Below are 22,066 nucleotides of genomic sequence, written 5' to 3'. Positions count from 1 at the left end.
CAATTCTATTGGTATTTGGTGGAATGGACACACAAGGAGAAATTTTTAATGACTGCTTAGTCCTGATGCCTGAAAATATGAAATGAAAAGTTAATAATAAATTTAAACTATTTTACTACATGCCCAAGGTGCTTGTGGCAGTCTGGTATAAGTGCTTTGTATGGCATGGTAACCACTTGGAATAGACCATCCTCTTAGGATTTTTCCCAGTAGCTTTCTTTTCCTTTTTTCTTTTCTTTTCTTTTCTTTCCCTATAGTTGCTTCCTTTATCTTGAAAATATTAACTTGTGTCAGTGCTTTGAATGAGACCTGGCACCCCCAGATCTCAGCTTCATTGTTTTGGCTCCAGTGGGTGCTCTGTTGTGATTTTTTGCAGTGGATTTCAGTTTCTTTTGTTTTCTTTAATTACTTCTTTGATCTTGAAGATACTAACTTGTGTTAATAGTGCTTTGAATAAGACTTGGCACCCACCTGAGCTCTGACAGGTAGTCCGTTTTGAATCACCAGCTATGTCAAAAGTTGTTTTCAAAAATAATTTGCCCTGTAGAGGAAGTTTTTATGAGCCTCTGTCTGAGGTTGATCTAGAGGGGAGGGTTCAGGGTTGGGGAGGTTGGTCAAATGCTCTAAAAGTCTATATAAAAATTACAAAATAAGACAGTAAAACAAGAAAATAAAGCCTTTGTCATTTGAGAAGGTAGAAAGGTAGTTAGGTACCAATTTCCAAACAACTTATTATAAAACTGACCACTACATATTGCTTGTACGATACAAGTAACTTCAGCTGATGAAGATCCAAGATCCATCATGGCTCTTCTATTGCACTAAGACAGGGGCTGCTTTATTGCAGCCATACAATAAAATCCTATAGAAAGTACTGTTAGCTATTTAAACTTTTCAGTTTACTGTTATCCATGTATGTATGAGTGGGCAATCTCTTTGCCTCAGCAGATCCTTAAATACATTTTTGATGTTTCCTTTAGTGATGCAAGCTGAAATCAAGAGTAAAAACATCATGCAAGGTTTTTCACATCTCACAGAAACCATTAGAAAAACAAAGAGAAACCTCATATTCCTTCTAGAAAAACAGGAGTTGTTTGGGAAAGATTGTTACCTGCTTCTGCAACATGAATGAATAGAATGTTTGTCGTTGTCATCCACCATTCTTAGCCGGCTCCCAAGCTCTTTCGCAGGCTAGGCCGGAGATGAACAAATATTACAATGATGCCACCACCACCCCTACCCTGTTCTTAAACAGCTAATGGTATCCAACAGATAAGTCACTGTTCAGTGATTACTTGTTAACAAAACAAGTACCGAATCCACTTGAAAAAGATTCAGAGTTGGTAGTGTTATCTGTCCAGTAAACAAGTCCAGTCTGGGAGGAGTGGCAGTAGGCTCGATTTCCGCCGCTTTCTCGAGTCCGGCCTACGTTCCTCCCCGAGAAGAGAGTTCGGGGGAGGAGCGTGGGCTCTTTTCCCGAACAGCGGCTGGTAATCGAGCCTAGAGTGGCAGGAGTGCTCCATGAAACAAGAGATGAGGTGGGATGAAGTGATTTAACACCCACAAATTGCTCATGTCAATCACTTGGAACAAATCACCAATATTATTTATATTTGCCTCTTGTGATGGTTTCTATGGAAACTAATCTGCAGAAGCTTACATATAGAGCCAGTGACTGTAGCCTGCGAAAACAGCCATCCTTCTTCGCTCCCGGCTACAGTCACTGGGGTATCTGAGAATGCAAAGCCAATTGGCCTCAGCTTTAATACCATTCAGAACCTCACCCAACTACACCCCACGTCACGCCCACCCCTTACCCCTCTTGTGAGGAAGTCTGGCTCCCAGACCCCATGAAAAGACTTCGTTGCGCTGAAAGCGACACAATATGAAATTTTTTATGAAGTAAATATTGTGACAAACCAAGATGGCGGGAGATTGGGAGAACTATGTGTTGTGTTCGAGTCTTTCAAGAAATTATCCAGTGCAATGAATAAGAACATGGGGCCGGATCCAAGTGAATCTTTTAGAGAGCTACGTCCTGTTTGTATAAGGGTATCTAAGGAACCGTCACCTCAAAACATCAAAGATCTAGAGGCTAAACTGCGGGCTGTAAATTCCGCGCACCTAACACAGCTGGTCGAGTATGTGTTGTTTCCATTGAAACTGGCGTTGCAGAGCGCAAATCTTACCAATGAAGTACAAGAAACCGCAGTTGGTTGCATTGAAACTCTTTTCACCCGTGCACATGTTTTTCAGCTCGGTACATTTGAAGAAATGTTTAATTATCTGTGCATGCTTCTCAGCTCAACGGAAAGAGGCCCTGGAGCCATAGCTGATATTCCTGAGGAGCTAAAACTAGCAATTGTCAAGTGCATATCTCGTTTGCTTCAAGGCACTTCGCTCGTGGTGAAATGCGCGTTCTATTCACCGCGTCTTCTTCCTATCCTGGGGCACGCGGTTACCATCCTTTTGGCACTGTCTGAAAAGGAGAAAGCCAGGAATGTAAGACTGAGTGCTCTTGAGTGCCTAAGTTACCTCGCTTGCTGTAGTGAAAGCCTTGGGTGGGATCCCAGTGCAGGTAATGATCCAGGTCAAGATGAAGATGGAGAAGCATTACAAATTGCAGTTAAAGGTTCTGTGGCACAAATATTTGCGTCATTTGTGCCTGGAATATCAATGACTCTATGCCGAGTCATCACAGGAGATAGTAAACAGGGTCATGCAATTGTCATGCAAGCTATTGACCTGTGGGGTGACGTCCTCACTTTGGTGATGAACGATAGGCATATGCCAATAAAACCAACAGACAGTAAAGAAGTCATCTCGCAACTTATTTCACTGGCGACAGAAAACAAATTGAGTGAATCACAGGAAAATTCAGAGGCTAGTAATTTAAACTCAAATCCAGAAAACCTTGATAAAGTAAGGAACTTGAGTGTTAATAGAAGTATTGCATGGTTTCATGATACAGGATCAAAGTTAAAAATTGTCATTGAGCGACTGAGCGTGGTTTCTGCGCACCCAAACTGGAAAGTACGGCTTTCACTGGCAAAGTTTTGTGACAAACTACTTGCAAACTGTGCAGACTCATTACAAGCTTGTGTTTCTACCATGGTTGACTTACTGGTTGGACTGATTGGAGATGACTATTCACAGGTTGCTTCAATCAGTGGAACTGCATTACAGGAATTATCACAAAGACTTGGAAATGGTGAGCAACTTGATATCTAGGTTAACTGTAATTAGTCTCCCTAGATTATGAGTTCAAGATTTCTATCACAGATGGAAATCAAGAGCAAATAATCTAATTGTATTAGTATAAATACACAAGTCTCTCAAAACCCATATTACATGTATCTAAATCCTCTTCACAGACACCTTGAAAATACAAAGAAGCGGCCGTCATTTTGTTACCAAGCCCACCCTGCTACGCTTCTCACTATCTACAACAGAATAGGTAGTGAGTAGTGTAGCCAATAAGAGAACAGCATTTGTAATAGAACGCTAGTAGATTTATACTAAAAGGGATTAGAAAAAAGGAGGGGGAGGAAACATATAGAGTAAGAGATTCTGCACAAATTTTCTGAGAATGTTTGTATGTCAGCCCCAAAGGCACCTTCTGAAAAGATGAAAATTTATTACCATTCAATTTTTCTTCTCTTTTTTCCTTCCCCTCCACTTCTCCCCTACCTAATTAGATATGGCCTGCTTTCAGGCTGTATCTTAGTTTGGACATGACTTTTTAGATAGATCTGTTTATAAGCTTTTTTATTTTGTAATCTGACTACAGTTTGAAAAGGTTGATCAATCAAGTGACCCAGAAAAAAATCCTTTGTCTTTACCACTCTTTAGAGTGTGAATCTAGTTTTCAAGAAATGGTTAGTGTCTGGTTCACTGGAAGTTGCAGACATGCATGTACATGCATGATTGGAAAATAAGTGGGGATGCATAGTGAAAAGGTGGACCTTACATGTACTTTCATGTGAAAATTATTGTGTTATTGAAACACAAGTTATTGATAAGTTTCTAATTTGAGATCCTCTCCTCTGGCATCCTCTTCTTTTCCCACACCTTTTTGTATTGACCAAACTTGAAGCAACATGACACATGACTCAACTTTGCATTGCATACATATTTACATTAACATATTCTGGTGCACTGTAGAGTGGATGCTATGGATAAATAAAGATGTTGTTAATAGTTGGAATTAGGGTCAACACAAAAATTGTATTTTGTTTGTTTGTTCATTAATTTAGGTCCCAGTTCACTCAACTCATTGTTAGAGGAGAACCTTCATTTGGTGTTGACGGCACTTCCACGTGTCATGAGAACAGCTGATGATGACAAGAAAATACATAGTCTGAACCTTGCTCTCGGTTACTTGCGTCTTCTTGGTAACAGACTAAGTAGCTTGCTGAATTCATCATCCTATCTCAAGAGACTGTCTCTTGCTCTGGTACAGGTGTGAAAAATTGGATTGTTTTGTATGTGCATAACATATGCAGTCATGTTGTACTATTTATGATAATATTCAGTGTTACTACAATCAAAGTGTAGGGGATTTTAGGCTTTTTTAACTTTGAAAAGATTATCAAATTGGTTTCAAGTTAGATGTAAACAAATCGCTATGAATTAGTCCAATATCAACGTAATGTCTGATCTGGAAATTATGGACAAAGCCACATGACATACTTGCTAAAACATTGGCAGAGATGTTCACAGCAAATTGTTTTCCTTGAAGATGTGTCCATAACTCTCATCTTTAACAATACCTATTGCTAAATATTTTATTTCAAAATTTTTGGACAAGGTTAAGTGTAAAGTTGGTTGTAAGTTGCATTCAGACGCATTGAACACTAACAAGCAGAGTTGATTTTAAGCTCTAGAATACTGATATTGACAGTAACTGTTATTCAAACTGTTGCAGGTTCTAGAGTTTGATGTTGGTGATGTAGGAATAGTAGAAGAAAGAACTCCATCTCTATCAGAAACAGCTGTCCCACCTTCTGAAACTAAAGGAGAAAATCCAATGTCATACCCAGCAAGCCAGTTCACTGCAAGCAAGTATCCTAAATACCACTTCAAGCATTTTAGAGATGACAAAGTTAAGGTGGCAGTCAACCAAATATGCCATGTGCTTGGTTACTATGGCAACCTTCAGCTCATAGTTGACCACTTTTTGGACTTGTTTCATGAGTCAAAGCTCTACCAGAAGCAAGCAGTTTATATCCTGAGTGAGATTGTGATGGGCTCCTGTGGAGGAACAAGTTATGGAGAGAACAACTTGATTGGTGAGATGAATAACAGTGTACTGCATGTATGCAACAAACACATTACAGTGCAGATTAATGTAATGAGCATTTTTAGTAACATGCACTCTTTTACTTGAAACAAGACAGCAAGCTTAAGTGTTAGTGGTTGACAGGATGCTCCTTAGTGAACTATTTCCATCTAATACTCGTAAGCAACATGTAAGTAGGTTCAATTATGGGTGTGTCATGGCAAAGTTTCCCATACTACAGAGCTTACAGTAAAATTAAATAATAATATTAATGATAATGATAATGATATTATAATAATAAAAGATTTCTTCTAGCACCTTTTTCCATGATTCAATGGTGCCAGTATCTCAGTTTCTGTAGCATCACATGACTAAGAGTATTGATTTCCTACTCTTCCTTGGATGGTATGATGGTCCATTACAGGGATGTTCTCCCAGAATAAAATTTGCCAACAACCATTATTACACTGGTTTGGAGAGAGCACTGTGAGAGTTAAGTCTCTCACCCAAGAATACAGCAATGAACTCAAACCACTTCACTCCAAGTGCAGCACACTAACCAGTAGGGGTTTCTTTTTTTGTCTCACTCAGGAACTGAGAAAACTGAAGGCATTGTTGAAAATCAAAGCAAAAGTCTTCCTGAAGTTCAGAACCTTGTGGAACTTTTAATCACTGAGTATATTTTTGATGGAAATTGGAACCTTGTGACCTCAAATCCTCCAGTACTACACACACCCAAACCTGTCTCATCAGACCCAAAAGATTTTCTCTCATTCAAGAAGCAAGAAACAAAGCCAGCAAAAGTTCTTCCTTTTGAAGTTCTGAGCAATAATGTACAACTCAGCTGTCTGTTACTAGAAGCAATTGGTGTGTTTTCAACAGTTATTGCTTCACATTTTGAGCAGTACCTGATGAAGGTTCTGTACCCCATCATGGCAAAGCTAGGAAATGACAATGCCGCTGTCAGTCGCTCGGCTTATGAGACTCTTGTTAAGATTTGTCAGAGCTGCGGTTATGTCTCAGTAGATGAACTTATTGCAAGAAATGCTGACTACTTAGTGAACTCAATCTCACTGGATTTCAAGTATGTTTTCATGAACTGCCAAGCTCCTTGTGTACTGAAAGTGATGATTCAGTATAGTAACCCTGGTATCCTTTCCATCATCGAGGACACACTTATGGATATATTTTCAGTCATCGATCTTTATCCTGACGAGCTGATGTACCTGTTAATGAAAGTGCTGAATGTGCTTGTTGTAATGATCAAGAAGTGGTTTCCAGCTCCAGTAAAAGACCAAGCAACCAAGGATTGTAATGAAGAGGTGTAGTATTATCTGGCATGTCTTGTTTAATTTTGAGAATTATGTGGAAAACTGGGTTTCACTCACCACATTTCAATTTTGTAAAAACTACCCAGCTGACTTGTCTGCCCTTAAAGCAGAAACTCTTTTGATTTCAGTGTCCTATTCTGGCATGATGTTGCTTTGATTCTGCTTTTTGAATAAGACAAAATATTGAAGGGGACACTACAAACATGATCAGAAACTTAGTCAGGCTTTTGTCAAGTCTTCTATTTAAAAGTGTCGTGTTGACATAATTTATAGTAGGGTGTCTGGAAGCATGTCCATGTTGTTTCTTATTTCATTTCTGTATGATTAAAAAACCTTGAGTTGCAATTAAAATCACACTGTTCGTACAACGCAGCATAGTTGTTAGGAATGGTATTTATCATATAGACACGATTGTTTCACAGGGAAATGCAACCCGTAAAAAATTCATACGAAACTACATGCGGGACCTGTGTGGCATATTTTCCCTGTCCTCCCTGGTGAAAATATCAATGACTTTGTTTCCCCTTTTTCACAGTTCTTCTTGCAAACAGTTAGTATGACTATATAATGAAAAGAAAATTACACGAGCTTGAAGATATGAATAAGAAAAATCTTTTACTTACTTGCTGCACTTGGTCGTAAAGTAGTCATTTGTTTTTACCACTCAAAAATAAATTCATATCTTCACACATATCATATATTGTTTTGAAAGAAAGCCACATGATTTATTTGCAGTACATTTTACTCATTATATCAATTTTTCAGTTTGTTTTAATATGTGTTTAATTGTTTTGTCCAGAAACCAATCAGCATTTGTCCAGAGAAAAAGCAATCTGAATTGGACAAAGAGGAGAAGCAGCTTTCAGCTGACCAGATTCGGGAATTTTTCCTGGATTACCATAAAAGGAAGCAACAATCTCTGGGATACCTAGATGATGAGGAGCCTGGGACGGGGACATCAGAGCCTGAGGAGGGTGGGGTGGAGGAGGAGCAGTTTCAGCCAGACAAGAAGCCAGAAATTCCAAGACATGTGAAATATGTCACAAGGGTAAATATGGAAATGACTTTGCCTTACTAGCCCTTTGAATGATCTTTGACACAAAGGATGCATCTAAAAGTAGGCCATAGCAGCATGGATATTTTGTATCTGTTGGTATTGTTTGCATTTTTGGCTTACCTCCAAAGCTTTGCTGTACACAACATTGCCAAGTACACAGGCTAAGGTAGCAGCTGGCACAGTTGTCAATGCCTCCTGCCTCAAAATGAGCAACAAGGATATCCATTCATATATTAACCAAATACCAGAGAAAACACATAATTATGGGTGATCCCTTCATTCAAGAATTGTCATATTACACTGAAATTAGAAAGACAAATTTGTTTGCTTTTCAGTTACACAATCTTTGTCTTTAATATTACATTGATTAACTTCAAGAAAGAACTAAAGTCACCGACACTGTATTGAAAGGACTTAATACATTGTACATATGTCTGATCGATAACTCTTTAGTTGATCTGCATAAAATAAGTTACTTTATTTTTGCCATTTTCCTATCAATGTATCAATGTAGGTACTGGAAAAATGTGTCCATTTCCTGTCATCAAAGTCTCCATGGCTACGTCTGTTGGTGCTGGACACAATTGACACTGGCATCCAAGCAATCAGCCAATCAGAAGATCAGCTTCTACCCATGATCCATCGCTTGTGGCCATCAATGGTCAAGAGATTCACAGATAATGAACAGGTAAATCACAACAGTTCTCAGTTACTGTAGTCATTCTTAGAATTTTGCAGTTCAAATCTAAATTACTAAACTATGATGGATAGATGAGTTGTTCTGTTAACAAGAACAGAAAAGCCAAGAGATAAATTGCATGCAATTTGTTATTTAAGGAAGGAATGTGCATATTAAAGTTCAATCTCCTTCAAGCATGGCGACTTGAAAACCTGAAGCACTGCAAGTCTGCCATATTAAAGTTACTTGAAATTCCTATTTAAGAGTTGTTAATTGAGCTCACAATCCGTTCGTATCTCTGCCATTATTTGACGGTTAATTGCTATAGGCTCCTGAGTACCTGTGGCACTTCACCTCATGTTTAAGCGAATTTTACCTCAGTATTCCCGGACAGTGCTTGAAGCGGAGTCCTTTGACAGAGCTCTGTAGTATACATGTAGTGAGATTGGAAGCCACATGTCTTGTGCTTTGCATGACTTCTAAACTAGATTTTGGTGACCTTCATTGAGTTATCTACTTGTTCAAATCTACGTGCAATGATTGTCAGTAGACCTTAGTAATTTCGCGTGGTTTGCATCATTGTAAAAGCAGGAAGTCAGTGTGCAGTCATAACATTGGATGCAAATGTATATGTGTATCATGCTGTTTTTGAAGACAACTTAGATTTTGATAATTACAGCTCATTTTTGTGGATTAAACAATGAATATGACCTTCTCTTTGGCAAATTATCAATGCAGAGTAAGCTTACGAGAAGAATTAAATTAATTTAATACAATGTATATTAAATTCCCCTTGTTTCTCTCAGTGCTGGGGTAACCCTGTGTTGGACTAGATCCTTATTGACGGAGAGAATGTAAAATACTCCTATTTTCTTCGTGGTTCAGACTCTGGACCCTTGATAAGCCACCTAGGCTTGAAAGAAACCTCGCCCACATTTACGTATTAAATTCTCTCTAGGCGTGCTAAAAAAAGTATGGAGACTATAAGGAGAAATTATGTTAGCTTCAGGGTAACGATTTGACAGCTTCATTTGTATTGCAAATCTGCAGGTAGTCACTATCAAGGCTGTGACTGTATTGTGTTCGATGGCTGAAGCGTCAGGAAGTTTTATGCAGCGTCGAGTCATTAAAGATGCCATCCCTTCTATGACTGCCTTCCTTGACAAGCAGTCATCAGTGAGTCTTAAGGCAGGCCCAGTCTACTCACAATCTCAGTCGTTCAAGCAGCAGCTGGCTGTATTGAGGAGCCTGGGTCGACTGTGTAGACAGCTGGAGATCAGCGAAGCAACGCTTAGCTCTGTAGTGTGGGTTTGTGCCCAGTATCTGAGCTGTCGACAGCCCAAAGAACTTCAACAGGTTGGTAAAATGTTTAGTAAGTCACAGTAGCTAACCTTGACCTACTGTGATGATTCATAAAGCGAAATAACTCAACCATACCGACTCTACGCCGGCCAGGTAACGTTTCGTGTAGTCTCAGTTTTGTTGCGCGGTTCAAGACAAGTTGAACGAAATATTGGCTTAGTGTAACAGCCCTAGACAACCCATGAAGGGTTTATTACAGCATTATCGCTAGATCGACTTGCCCAAGTAGACTAAACTGATTTTACTTTGAGCGATGCGTACTCCAACGGAAACGTTTTGAGATATTTTCATTTCAAGGTATGTTACCTTGGACAGTTTTTTTTTTTTTCAACTTGTGTCGCAGCAAAATTGGAGACAAGTTGACAAAAGAATTAGTCGTCTAATGTTAAAATACCTTATCACTTTTCATAATTTCTGAGAATATCTGGATTTCATTGAAGGTTTCTTAACACTCAGGATTATGTAAGTTTTAAGATAGCTCCTAAAGTGTCGGGGAATTGATTTTGATATATCATGATAATGATATATCTATTCGTATAGCACGTTTCCCATATACGTGATCAAATGCGCTTTACATGTCTTGTCAGGGATTAATAACCAAAATACTGAAGTTATATATGAGGATAGTCAACCAGGGGCCCGTTTCTTGAAAGTCCCGGAAACTTTTCGGGCCCGTAAAGCCGTAGCAAAATCTCGAACCTTACGATTACAGAGCTGTTTTATTCACATATTATTATATAAACACCAGTGAAATACGAGGATTTTTCCTTTTACTAAAAAATCATCTTCATCACGCGCAGTGAAGATACTATTTTTATCTTTCACACTGTGAATCATTCCTTTTTGATAACATTTTTCTTTTGTCCCTTTAACTACACCTAAATTTGTTGATTATGATCGAAACATCTTCGGGTCTTCTTCGGTCGTCTTCGGCAATGTTCGGCAATTGTTTGGAAATGCTCGGAAAATGTTCGGAAGCGTTCGTCTCGCCTTCGGAACAATTTTGGAAAATCTTCGGAGAGTGGTCGGAAATCTTCGGAAAATCGTCAAAAACGTCGTCATAAGTATGTTTATATAATAAAAACGGAGAAGTGTATACGCCTGAAACTTCTTGAGCGAAGAGAACCTCTCTTCATATTAAGAAATAGAGGTTATTACATGCCCAATTGTGGATACGAATTCTATCTTCTCGTGTTCAACTCGATATCTCACGTTTCAGGCGTATACACTTCTCCGTTTTTAGATACAGATGAGCTAAAAATGGCTTTACGGGCCCGAAAAGTTTCCGTGGCTTTCGAGAAAAGGGCCCCAGGGTTTTAGGGTATTCTCTAAATATTCCTTGACAAAATAAAAGGTTTTGAAATATACATCCCCGCAATTAGATTATTTATTGATTTATCTTGACTTTCTATCGAGGAAAATCTTGTTGTTCTGCAATTGTTCTCACAGGTGGCAGTCAGTGCATTTAAAGACTTTGCATCAGTGGAGCCAGACCTAATCTGGTTGAGCTTGAATGACCTGTTTTGTCCTGTTGAACTTACTCCTCCACATAAAACATTCAAACCTGTCAGGCTGGCTGGAGTCGCTCCTCAAGGCAAAGAATATGCTGAGAATGTCAACATTCTGTTGTCTACAATTTGAAAACAGTGACCTGCACTATTACAGATATAGCGGGTTTTTTTTTTCATGGTTTCCGTAGGGCGTTTTTCACAAAAAAAAATTGGAGCTGTTGAACTAATATGCGGTTTCTCTGCCGGAACTAAGATTTCTTTGGTGGGAAAGCTATGTTTATTATTGTTTTAAAACGTTGTTCGTTGTTGCGTCAAGATGATTGGACTTTGTTGTTCTGGGAATGAGTCTCTAGGTAGCAGCCTTTTAAAATATATGTTTTTTGCAACTCTCAAAGTTTTTTTTTTCTCACACGCTTTATTTGGTGAGGCGTCCTTACTTTGAGATAACTTTTCCATTCTCAAAAACAGAAATTTACTGTTATGGTTCATTAGCCGTAAAAACATAGTAATGTTGTTTAGGTTGTTTCGTGGCGTAAATGTTCTTTGTAAAATTAAATACATTGGTAACGGAACTAACTAAAATTACAGAACAGAGGACCGACGTATAAGCCATCAAGGAAAATCCTGGATAATCACATTCAATAACGTGAATGTTTTGTGAAACGTGCAAGTTGTATGTTAAACTTACGCCCCGTCCACACTGCGCCGGAGGAATTTGAAAACGAAGGTTTCGCTCTGTAAAGGCATCAAATGTTTTCCGTCCACGCTTGCCAGAAGACGGTCATTTTGGATTTGGATTTGAGTAGAACTCGAGTAGATGAATATCATGATTATCGTAGCGCCATCGTTTTCCGTCCACACTAAAACGCAAATTCCTCCAGTTTAATCGAAAAACTCCGTTTTCGTGAGGGATTAGTGTGGACGGTAGAGTTAACCGTAGAAATAAGACTGCGTTTTAAAATTTTCTTCGGTGTAGTGTGGACGGGGCCTTTACAAACTGCGTGATCACGTGTGCCGCGTGCCACGTGCTAAGTCACAGTTTCACGATTTCCTCACTGTCAATGTCACGATACCCTAACCCTGTTTGGCTATTTAGGAATAATTCAAGAGCCTCCAAATTAAATTTGTTGTCTCAAAAACTCATTTTCACGCTTAAAGTCAATCGAGGAATGTTCCGAAAGGAAATTTGAAATTTTCCCGCTTTTAATGACTGAGAGGAGATGAACCAATCAAATCGTCACACTGAAACAAACATACAGTGCGTGGTCGCAAATTTCGAAAATTTTAATTGCAAATTATACATGTGGTGAAATATCTGTCTTGTTGCGTTCTTGGGTCGTACGTTTGCTATCCACGTTCATAGTTTCAGCCAAGGAAACCAACCTCTTCGCCCATAACGTACTGCAAAACACTATCAAGCTTGAAGTTGGAATTGCCCCTATGTTTGGTGCTGTTACGAAACAAGGTACCTGCGGCAAGAACTTGACTAAGCAAACATTGTTAGCACGTGGCTCGATAAAAGCAAACATGTTACGGTGTTCTCGAAGTAAACGGTTTTCTACATCGTGCTCAAGGTATAGACTGAGCCTGAATTAATGTATCTTGCAGAGGTGGCTTCTTGTGGCTGTGTTAGGCGAGTGAAGTGAATCAAATTAGCTTTTTCTTCTGGATTGCCTGTCAGAGTCATTCCAAGACAAGTGGGAATTGTTTTTAACTTTGGAGAGGTTTTCTGTTGATATTGTTTTTCCTTCAGTTTGATGAAACTCTACAGAATAGTAGTAAAGTACGCTTTTACTCGAGAATTATCTAAAGCTCGATTTTAAACTTGTATGCCCTGGTTTAGCTTCAAAACGAGAAGGGGAAATGGGTGAGGTTTACTAGTGTCAATACCGAAAATACTTACAAGCAAGTCGCTTAAATACTACTTTTGTTCTTTTCCAGGAAGAAAAGAGGGCACCATGGAGATTCCAGTGATGTGATCCACAAAAATAGGACTTCAGGTAACATATCCATTTAATTTCCAAATTTCAAATCTCCTCACTTATCGCCTTAAATAACTTTTAACACCAGTTGGGAGAATTTGATTGTTCATCATGACAATATCTCAAGGCGAGTTAGGGAAGGGGATTTTCTGGGTACAAAGGTCATCATTAGCACACATGCACTGTTTTGACAAATGCAAACGTGTGATTTTACCCACTGGATGATGAGATAAGTACAACACCTCCTCTGAGTGTTGTTTTCTGGCTGATCCCGAAAGAAACTTGTCCGTGAGTTAGCCTTCTATAAGCTTAACTTGTTTGGTTAACGGAAAAAGAAAGGTGTTTTCTTTTTTATTTGGGGTCAGTCATTCTTACGATATTACTCTGTGTGCGCGTCAATAACGTCAAACGTTTGTTTCTTGAAAAGAATGTTGTTTCTTATCAGTTGTTTTCTCCTCCTCTTTGTAGGTTGGTTCTTCTGTGCAAAGGCGCCTGAGAGTTTCAACCGATGAGCTGCAGTAGGATGTCTTGCTCAGTTAACACGACAATGGCGAGTGTATGTTCCTTGGTATTACATATTTTCTCTTTTGGTAATCTTTTTTTTTTTTCAGTAAAAATCGTAGCTGGGTTTTTTTGAGGTATCGTAGTGACATTGCGGTTTTTGACGAGAGCAACATGAATCGCTGGGAATGTCCATCGTTTCACCAACTTCGTCGCAAAACGTCGCCCCTGTAAACTAAAAGGAGAATTTGATAATCAATTTATTGAAACGAAAATGAGCTATAGACAAAAACGATGTTTGGAAGAATCAACTTTATTGCCATGAAAGTTCATAAAGTCACTGTATCGTGTATGAATCAAGGCAACCTACCTACCTGCCTATCACTCTGCTTCGAAACTGGTCCAAAAGTAAGTGAAACAAAATGTGATCGTCAGGTTTTGAAAATCTGCAAGGAACCCGTGAAGCATTTTCTCATAGAGGCCCTTGATTAGTGACCTTTTTTCATGTGGTTCGATCTTGGTAATTTGTTTTGACGAATTTGTCACTGGACCTTCTTTTGGCATCCTCGACAATCGAAAAGGCGATTTTTGGAAGAATATTCTTTTTAGTCTGTTTATTAAAGGGGCTACGTTATGCTATATACGAGCATGTCTTGCAGCACATCAAGCAAACGTTTTATAACAGTTGTTAATGAGAGTAAAAATATAGGTACTTGGAAACTGAAGTAGACCTCCAGTAGAGGTCACATTTCTATTCAAAAGCCAGCTTGTGTAATTTCCAGTCCTTGATTTGGAACACGTTACACATGGGGTGTGGATACTTTGCTTGACCTTGAACGACCTCCCGGAGGCTCGGCCACGCTCGCCGCAGTGTTTGTTACAATATGCAAATTGCCACGTGATTTTTGAGAAGTTTCAACTGTTTCTTTGCGTGTTTGCTAACTTTTCTCTGTTATGTTTAAGATAATGCTTAACATACATACCCATACTATGCTAGTACGATAATACATTTTCTCCTAACTACCCGCCAATGTAATGCGGTAATGCCGTAACAAAATCGCATTTACTCTATATTATTTTGTTTGTTGGGAACTGGTTATTCTCCAAGTTCTAACCTTCATATGCATTTTACGTGTAGCTTGTTAGTGCATCACAAATAAAAGGCAGTAATTATTGACAAGGATTTTCTCTATTTTCTTTTAGAATGAAATCATGCTCCGGATTCTTGTCATGGATTGATGTGGATTCTCATGGCTTTCCGTGGACGATACCTGCTGACGTTAGTGAAGTAATTGCTAAATAATGCTTCTCCGCTTTCTACTTTCTGTGCTTCGTTAGGTTAAGAACAGTAGTTTATATAGAAACACTATTTTAGGTGAACGCTCGAGGAAACTGTTCAGACCTAAGAGTGATGAAAATCTAGTTTCTCTTTTCAAAATCTATACGTTGTATGGCGGACAGGTGATTAGAAAATGTTCCACTTCAGAATATTGTCTTGATAAACCATCAAATTCTCACAGCTACTGCCAAAGAAATATATGGTAATCAGATACAAGAATTTGAACGTTGAGCTTGTTACTGAGAGGATAAACAAACGCAGACCCATGTTGTTGAGAACGGAAGTTAAGATGGATTTTCTTGTCAACACTACAAGTAGATGAAATGTCAGTTTTCTCAGTGATTTTACGGTGCAATTAATTAGGATGGTTTTAAATTTCGTCATTTTCCACTGTTTGCAACAGAATAGTATGAAAACCAGCCAATTTGCATTTCACTTTGTTTCAATTTTTGTGATTTGTTTGATGACAGAATTTAAAATTCCGTTTCTGAGTAATTCTGCGATGTAGTTAGCTAGGTTCGTGTTATATTTAGCCATTTTTCGCTGCTGGTTTGGAGTAAAACTAAACACCGAATTACGCACTTTAAGCATTCACGAAATACTTTGAAACAGAATAGTACGAAAAGTAGCCAATTTCCAGAACGTCATTAAAATTTTGGCGTGATTTGTTTCATTACAGAATTTTCAAATGTCGTTTTTGAGTATTCTAAGATGCAGTGCCATTTTCGCTGCTGGTTTTGAGTAAAATTAAACAACGAATAACGCACAGTGAAAATTAACAGTGGAATTCTGGCTTCAATTGAATTACATTACAGTTTTTGAGTAGCTTGTTTGATAACATGGGTCCGCGTTTAGTGTAGTTTATGCAAAGAAAATTTTCTCCACGTCGTTTGGATAAAATTTTACACAACTTGTTAGAAAGACTGTCGCGCATTCCTGTATTTAAAAACTAGATAATTTTAGGCATCACGTAGCGTTTTCTTTTAACAATTTAATTTTGTTTCAAACGCCTTGTGAAAAATCAACAGGAAATTATTTTTTCAATAATCGGAACTATTTTTTGGTAGTAGTTGATGCAAATCAAGGAGAACGTTTTATCAAACTGTCGTGTAATCTCTACTATTTGGTAGATAGTTTCTTTGATAAACAGGAAATCTTATGCTCGAATCTGTGGTTTAGGCAAGATTGTTCTCTATTTATCTCTGTAATTATTGTAATTCTGTTTCCGAACTTAGTTTCAAGTCGGCGTATTCTCTTAATGATGTACTTAACAAATTGTTATTATCATTGCTTCAATTGATCATTGTAACTTGTAATTATCTTTCATTTGTATGCCATTTTGCAGTCAATAAAGTTGAAATAAAGAAACACGTGTTATCGATAATCCAGTCTTGTGATAAGTAAAAATATTTTGCGCTTTTAAAAGGGGCCTGGAAACTAGTCGGGATGTAGGCTATCTCTTTTACTATTTTTTGACTATGTAGGGTTGCCAAAAAGGAAAAAAATTCTGCGATTTTGAACAGAGTCTAGCCAGAAAACAAACATATACTTTGACTTTTGATGGGACAAATCCGTTGCGCATTACAAGATTTTTCCCGCCAAAAGACTTAGTATATTTTTGACTCAAAACCAGACACCATTCAAAAGAGCAGACTTTTTTTTTCCTAAGGACAATTTTCCCGCCAAAAGACTTAGTTTTTTTTTTCAATACTTTTTTTCGGCCTCTTTTAAAAGCGCAAAATTTTCCGCCAAAAGACTTAGTTATATTTCGACCATTTTTCATGCTTCTGTGTAAAGCGCAAATATATCACTCCCGCTGAAAGACTTAGAAAATGACCCCTTTTAAAAGCGCTGCTACAATGTTTTGCCACACGAATAAATATTATACGAGTATTTATTTGCATTCTTTATTAAATGAAGCTGCGAACTCGGCATAGAAAGCGCGCAATGACAAGAGGAGGTATCTTCATTTGATAGCGCGTAATTCAGTAACTTCTTCACTCCTGCAAGAAGAAAAAGAAAACGAACATAAGATATAGGAAAAATAAAAATTACTGAAGACAGTGACTACCCATTCTCGTGCATTTCCCCCCTACTCGTTGTTCGAAATCCGACAAATTCCAGCCGGATTCAAATTAACAAACACAGTTTTGCTCCCAAACAAATTAAATTTTTCATATGCCAACGTTATAAATAGTTCTACATGACGGTCAGCGTGAAGACCTACTAGAACGTGTACTTTTGTAGCGCAAGTTATGTCTTAAAAACCGAGAAACTAAAAAAAAAACGATATTTCGCTTAGCTGAATATTCCAGTTGCGTTTTTGAGTCGGTATTTGCATTTTTAAGTGCGCAGTTGCACTGAAGCTCGAGAATAAGAAGTAATCAATTCAAAACAATAGATTACTAAAAGACCATTGTACGTGTATTATTTCCACGAAACTCCATTTGTATTTGTAAAAGAAAGCTTGAAAAGTCCTTCTTTCCTTCACAGACCCAATAACATTATTTCACGGCTAAGTTTCTATGCATTCAATTACTTTTTCCTTTATAAAGAAGTCAAAGGAGATTGTACAAATCGCAAAGTGGACCACACCATATTTCTCAACAATTATTCACAGCAGCTTAGTCTACTATATCTCATTTAAAAGGGCACAATAAATACCTTCTAGTGAAAAGTTTGTCTTTATTTAAACATTGTGTTTTTTGTTTCGTTTTTTTCAAAAAATTAATCAATAGAACTTGGCAAAAAAGGAAGAACAATTTAGATAGGCATAAATAATGTAAAGCTACTATCCTGATCGAATTTGATGAAGAGTGGAAGCATTTCCCTTGCTTTTGAGCAAATATACCCTGAAAACAGTGCAGAAAACGAACGAATCTGAAATTTATGATAACTACAATTAGCATTCTTATAACTTACGCATCCAAATTAATCACCATATCTAAATGACCGTTATTATTTCAGTGGAAAAGAAAGCCTTCAATGGTTGTAAACAAAACAACTAACATATCTCTATATCTTGTAACTCTCTATATCTTGTAACTCTCTCTATATGTTCCCTGTACTCGCCAAAAAAAGTCTTCTACCTATATAAAATATATTTCGCTTTGAAATCTTCTTTGGTTTTACTCCGCGCTGGTCAGTATTCAGCGCCTTGGACGCAAGAACTGGCAAACAAATTGAAAAGTGGTGAACAGTGTCGTCAAATGATAATAACCCCGATTCAAATCTCTGATAACAGTTAATATGAAAAACATCAACGTTTTGAACAAAAGTTATTCAGCGTCGATAGATCAATGTTCTAACATGGTTCCGAGGTTTTCCGTTTTCATTTTATTTAATACTATAGCGAACGTCACGTGATCTGAAAACAAGAAATATTTGGCCCATAAAATCATCCTTCCTTTTGTGATAATAGGTTTTTGGCCTGGGAAAGCGCTTCTTTAAAAACCTGGGGAACTCTCTTGCTGCGGGGATCAGTACCGGATCTGTTACAGAGAATTATCTTCAGAGACGTCAACAGCACTCAGAACTTAGGTCCAACGATATCGTTTTAATCCAAGAACACAACCAGAATGCAACCGGAACATAACCGGAATGCAACCAGAATGTAACCAAAGAATATTTTACAAGGCACGACTATTTAAACCGAAAGCACAATTCTAAAGGATTACGTAAAGTTATTGAAAATTCTTAACTAAACATTATCTAATACATTTCAGAAAGCTCGATTGGCTATAACGGAATTCATCGTTTACAACATTAATAACTTTCAAAACAATACAGGCATAGATAACAGTTTAACAAAAGACTATTGCAGGTAGTAATTACAGTTCAACGCTTATTACAGTTATGATCCTACAACAAACTAGCAGGTGTTTGTTACGGTCAATGAACTGGAACAGTAACCTGTAACTTAGAAATGCAAAACGAACTAAAACAAATATATCTATGTTGGATTTCCATATTTTCTGATAGCGAAAGCGAATATGTAAAACATACTTAATTATCTAATTTTCTCTCCTCACACTTTCTGGAGGAAGGCTTGACTTTTCTTGACTTTCGCAGACTTAACTGATCTTGCATGATATTGCCAAGGACTGTCACCTTCGGCAAACGTTGATGTCGGTTCATCGATTTATCATTTTTGACAAGATCATCCCCCTCATTTTAGACACAAAGTTACGAAGGCAATTTTCTCTGACAGCATTTACTGCTGTACTGTTGGCACGTGGAGTAGTGATCTTGCTCGTTTGTTAACTCCTAGTTTCCTTTTGATAGATCAGTTTCTCTACCGTCTTCATACATTTAGCTAAAAAATAAAAAAATCTGAAGTTGAATTTTGCCCCACACGCTGTCGAATTCTATTTCCGTTCCGTTATTTGAGCTCTTCGTTTATTAGCTGTTTTAAACAAACATGGCAACATTTGGAATCTGTTGACGCAACTTATACAAAATATACATAAAAAATCTCTAGTTTCTTTCCCCAACTGACATTTTCAAATTCAGGGTGTTTTTCCACAGGCTTTATCTTTAATTTCTTACACAAGTATCTCATTAGGGCTTCTAGTTATGTTTGCATTCGAGAACAAGAAAGTTTATTCTGTGATTGACCGCAGTAAAAGGCTTGAAAGAAACATGAATTGGAACATTTTCGTGCGAAATGAGAAAGTTCCAAAACAAATGAATAACAGGTGTCGGAAAAGATTGGTCGAAGTTTGATTTTCATACAGTTATACTGGTTGGACGCAATGAACAGAGTACAGATGTTACAGTCTTGGCGATTACGACTTCAAGCCAGAAACACTGGGTACGTCCGTCCACCATCATAAACTGCTTAAAAGACCAGGATACTTTTGAGAAGACATGGGCAATTTTTCTGAGCAAAAACTATTTTTCGATTTCAGGTCGTGCTGACTTTTTTCTTGGTAGGGAGACTCATTCGATTAATATAAGTATAAATTATATATTTTCCTGGCTCGCTTGAAACAGTTTTTTGCTCGGATCATGGTTTGCAGGAATGTATTTTGGTAACTTCCCTCTTCAAAACTATAAGGCTGGCCTCAAGTCAGTGTTTTAAAGAAAACATTCTGCTGTACACAGCTGACAAAAACTCCATCCGTCTATGGGTGTATTATTTTTTTTTTCAAGGAGAGTATGCTTCGCAATAAAATCCATTGGAAAAAGGTAATTTACGTAGTAGTCTTTAGAGACATTTCAGTTGATGATTTGCTTTCAAAGAACAATTCTTTAAAGGTACTACTGACTCAAATGACCACAAATGTACGTTGCGTTGCCACATCATTCTAGAATTACCTCCAGTACACAACAGGAAAAAAAAAACACGTTTCGTTTGATTCGTGCCTTGACAGATGTCAGTCAAAAACGCCTCCAAAAAGGTTGAATATGATGTAGTTCAACGATTCATTCCTCTGATCTTATTTTTTTAAGATCTCTTTACTCAAGAAAGTTTCAGCTTCGGAAAAAACATTGAAAAATTACGAGGCTTAGAAGTAAACTGGAAAAAGCCACAAAAACTGTACAAGTAATTAGTCCCCGGTTAACAAAACGAGATAAAAATACTGCCAAGGGTGTTTTTGACATTCAGAGAAATCTAAACTATTTCCTGTTTTTCGGAGTTGGGCTACAGCATTACTAAAAAAAACAGGTAGTTATCGGTTATTTGGGAAAGCTCTCTCAGCTGAGCCCTTCTTTAAAGATAATAATGACTGATGGTACAAACTAAGAAAAACTTTAAAAATATGCAAACTTACCATATCAGTTGCTCTGACAACAGTGAAGAATCATCAAATGTTTCATCATTGAACACACTGAAGATGACAGGATAAAAAAATCACCAGCAAGAAGTCAAAAATAAAATCACAAAATAAACCCCATAACGTTTCTTTGCTGTATCACAGTTTGACAACATAACGCAATCAACGTATGTCTTTTCCGCGTATGGAGCACCTAATTCCATCCATGATAAGCCCCTCCTTTGCTCCTCCCCAACCCGTTTAGAAAAAAGCTCACTAAGAACTCTTTTGAGACAAAAATAAGGTTAGGGCTATATGGTCAAAGGTTGACAGTATTTCCCTTGAAATTTTTTATAATTTTAGTTAGCTCTAAAAGGAAAGCGGTTTATGAAGTTATGCTGCGAGTCAAATAAAACGTTGAAGGCGTTAAACTTCTCAGCTCGGCTTCGCGACCTCACCTTTCAGGCACAATCGATGCAGTACACCGTAGATATTTTTGTCGCAAAATATTATGCACACGAGGAGATATTTACCATTTTTGTGGTGGTTACTGTGCTAGATTCTACCACTGACCTCTAAAATATCCCAGCCGGTGACAAACAGGACTTGATCGACAAGCTTAACTCTGTCTTTACACGTGTTCCCTCGCGCTTTTGCCGAATCGTCAGATTTTGCTGGATTTCCACGTTTTTATCGGCCTCAAATGATCTGTACATAGTTACGATGTACATCTGCCTTCTCGAGCTGACCTTTACCATCTTATTGTTGCAAGGTTTCCTCGTTTTTTTCTGGTAATATTGTAAACGAAGCAAGAGTCACCGAAGACTTGTTCGCACACCACTTCTGATGAATAAATTAGCCGCTTCAACGTGCGCTTTTGGAAGAATTTGCAATGTAAATTTGAAAATACACTAGATCAATTTCCCGCCAAATAAAAATCACATTTTGAATATCTGGACTTTCATTTTAAAGTTATTTTAAGAAATAAAATACCAGAGAGACTTCAAATGCCTTTTGGAAAAGGTTTGGTGGAAAACAAATGCTTAGGGGCGTGTTGTGCTCCTTGTGTACAAGCGGAAAAGAAATAAAAGTATTTATGGAAACATAAGAGTGAATGATTTCGTCCAAAATGAGTGACCCTAACAATTATGATGATTCTAAAATAAACGGTCGTGATTTTGTGGAGAGAGGGTTCCACTCTCCCATCCTGAAAACTGTCTTCGGGAAAGTTCAAGTAGACAAGACGCTCGAAAAAACCAATTTT

The 22,066-nt window shown here is 37.8% G+C and overlaps 2 protein-coding genes and 1 long non-coding RNA gene across 7 annotated transcripts in view; 2 read left to right on the top strand and 1 right to left on the bottom strand.

The window, feature by feature from the left end:
- Positions 1–120, top strand: part of LOC110041778 (rab9 effector protein with kelch motifs-like) — a 6,818-nt gene extending 6,698 nt beyond the window's left edge. For both annotated transcript variants that reach the window (XM_020747111.2, XM_020747112.2), the window contains one exon: positions 1–120. This exon is cut by the window's left edge and continues 42 nt beyond it. In XM_020747111.2, the coding sequence (XP_020602770.2) occupies positions 1–86 (86 nt within the window). In that variant the 3' untranslated portion in view covers positions 87–120.
- A 1,774-nt stretch (positions 121–1,894) lies between these two features.
- LOC110041626 (TELO2-interacting protein 1 homolog) lies at positions 1,895–16,411 on the top strand. 4 transcript variants are annotated; one of them, XR_016207210.1, is made up of 10 exons: positions 1,895–3,211; positions 4,257–4,462; positions 4,928–5,291; positions 5,873–6,603; positions 7,412–7,660; positions 8,184–8,357; positions 9,399–9,704; positions 11,160–13,221; positions 13,672–13,753; positions 14,908–16,411. XR_016207210.1 is itself a non-coding variant. In XM_089289592.1 (8 exons), the coding sequence occupies exons 1-8, from the start codon at positions 1,987–1,989 to the stop codon at positions 11,349–11,351; spliced, it is 3,447 nt and encodes a 1,148-aa protein (XP_089145718.1). In that variant the 5' UTR covers positions 1,897–1,986; the 3' UTR covers positions 11,352–12,535. The 4 variants fall into 4 exon arrangements, 1 of the variants encoding a protein (XP_089145718.1); XR_016207212.1 differs by having other exon boundaries at positions 13,672–13,759; XR_016207215.1 differs by having other exon boundaries at positions 13,672–13,771.
- A 525-nt stretch (positions 16,412–16,936) lies between these two features.
- On the bottom strand, positions 16,937–22,062 carry LOC149118122 (uncharacterized). Its single transcript, XR_016207226.1, has 2 exons — positions 20,821–22,062; positions 16,937–17,046 (listed from the first exon to the last, which is right to left on the bottom strand). It is a non-coding gene; the product is annotated as an uncharacterized LOC149118122 (long non-coding RNA).
- Between the last annotated feature and the right edge of the window lie 4 nt (positions 22,063–22,066).

Source organism: Orbicella faveolata, unplaced genomic scaffold, assembly GCF_042242905.1.
Source record: "Orbicella faveolata isolate gen_17 unplaced genomic scaffold, um_ofav_v1 contig_1, whole genome shotgun sequence".
In the NCBI taxonomy this organism is placed as follows: Eukaryota; Metazoa; Cnidaria; class Anthozoa; order Scleractinia; family Merulinidae; genus Orbicella; species Orbicella faveolata.
Note: the sequence above shows the minus strand (reverse complement) of the source record. Positions and strands in the feature narration are given on the sequence as shown.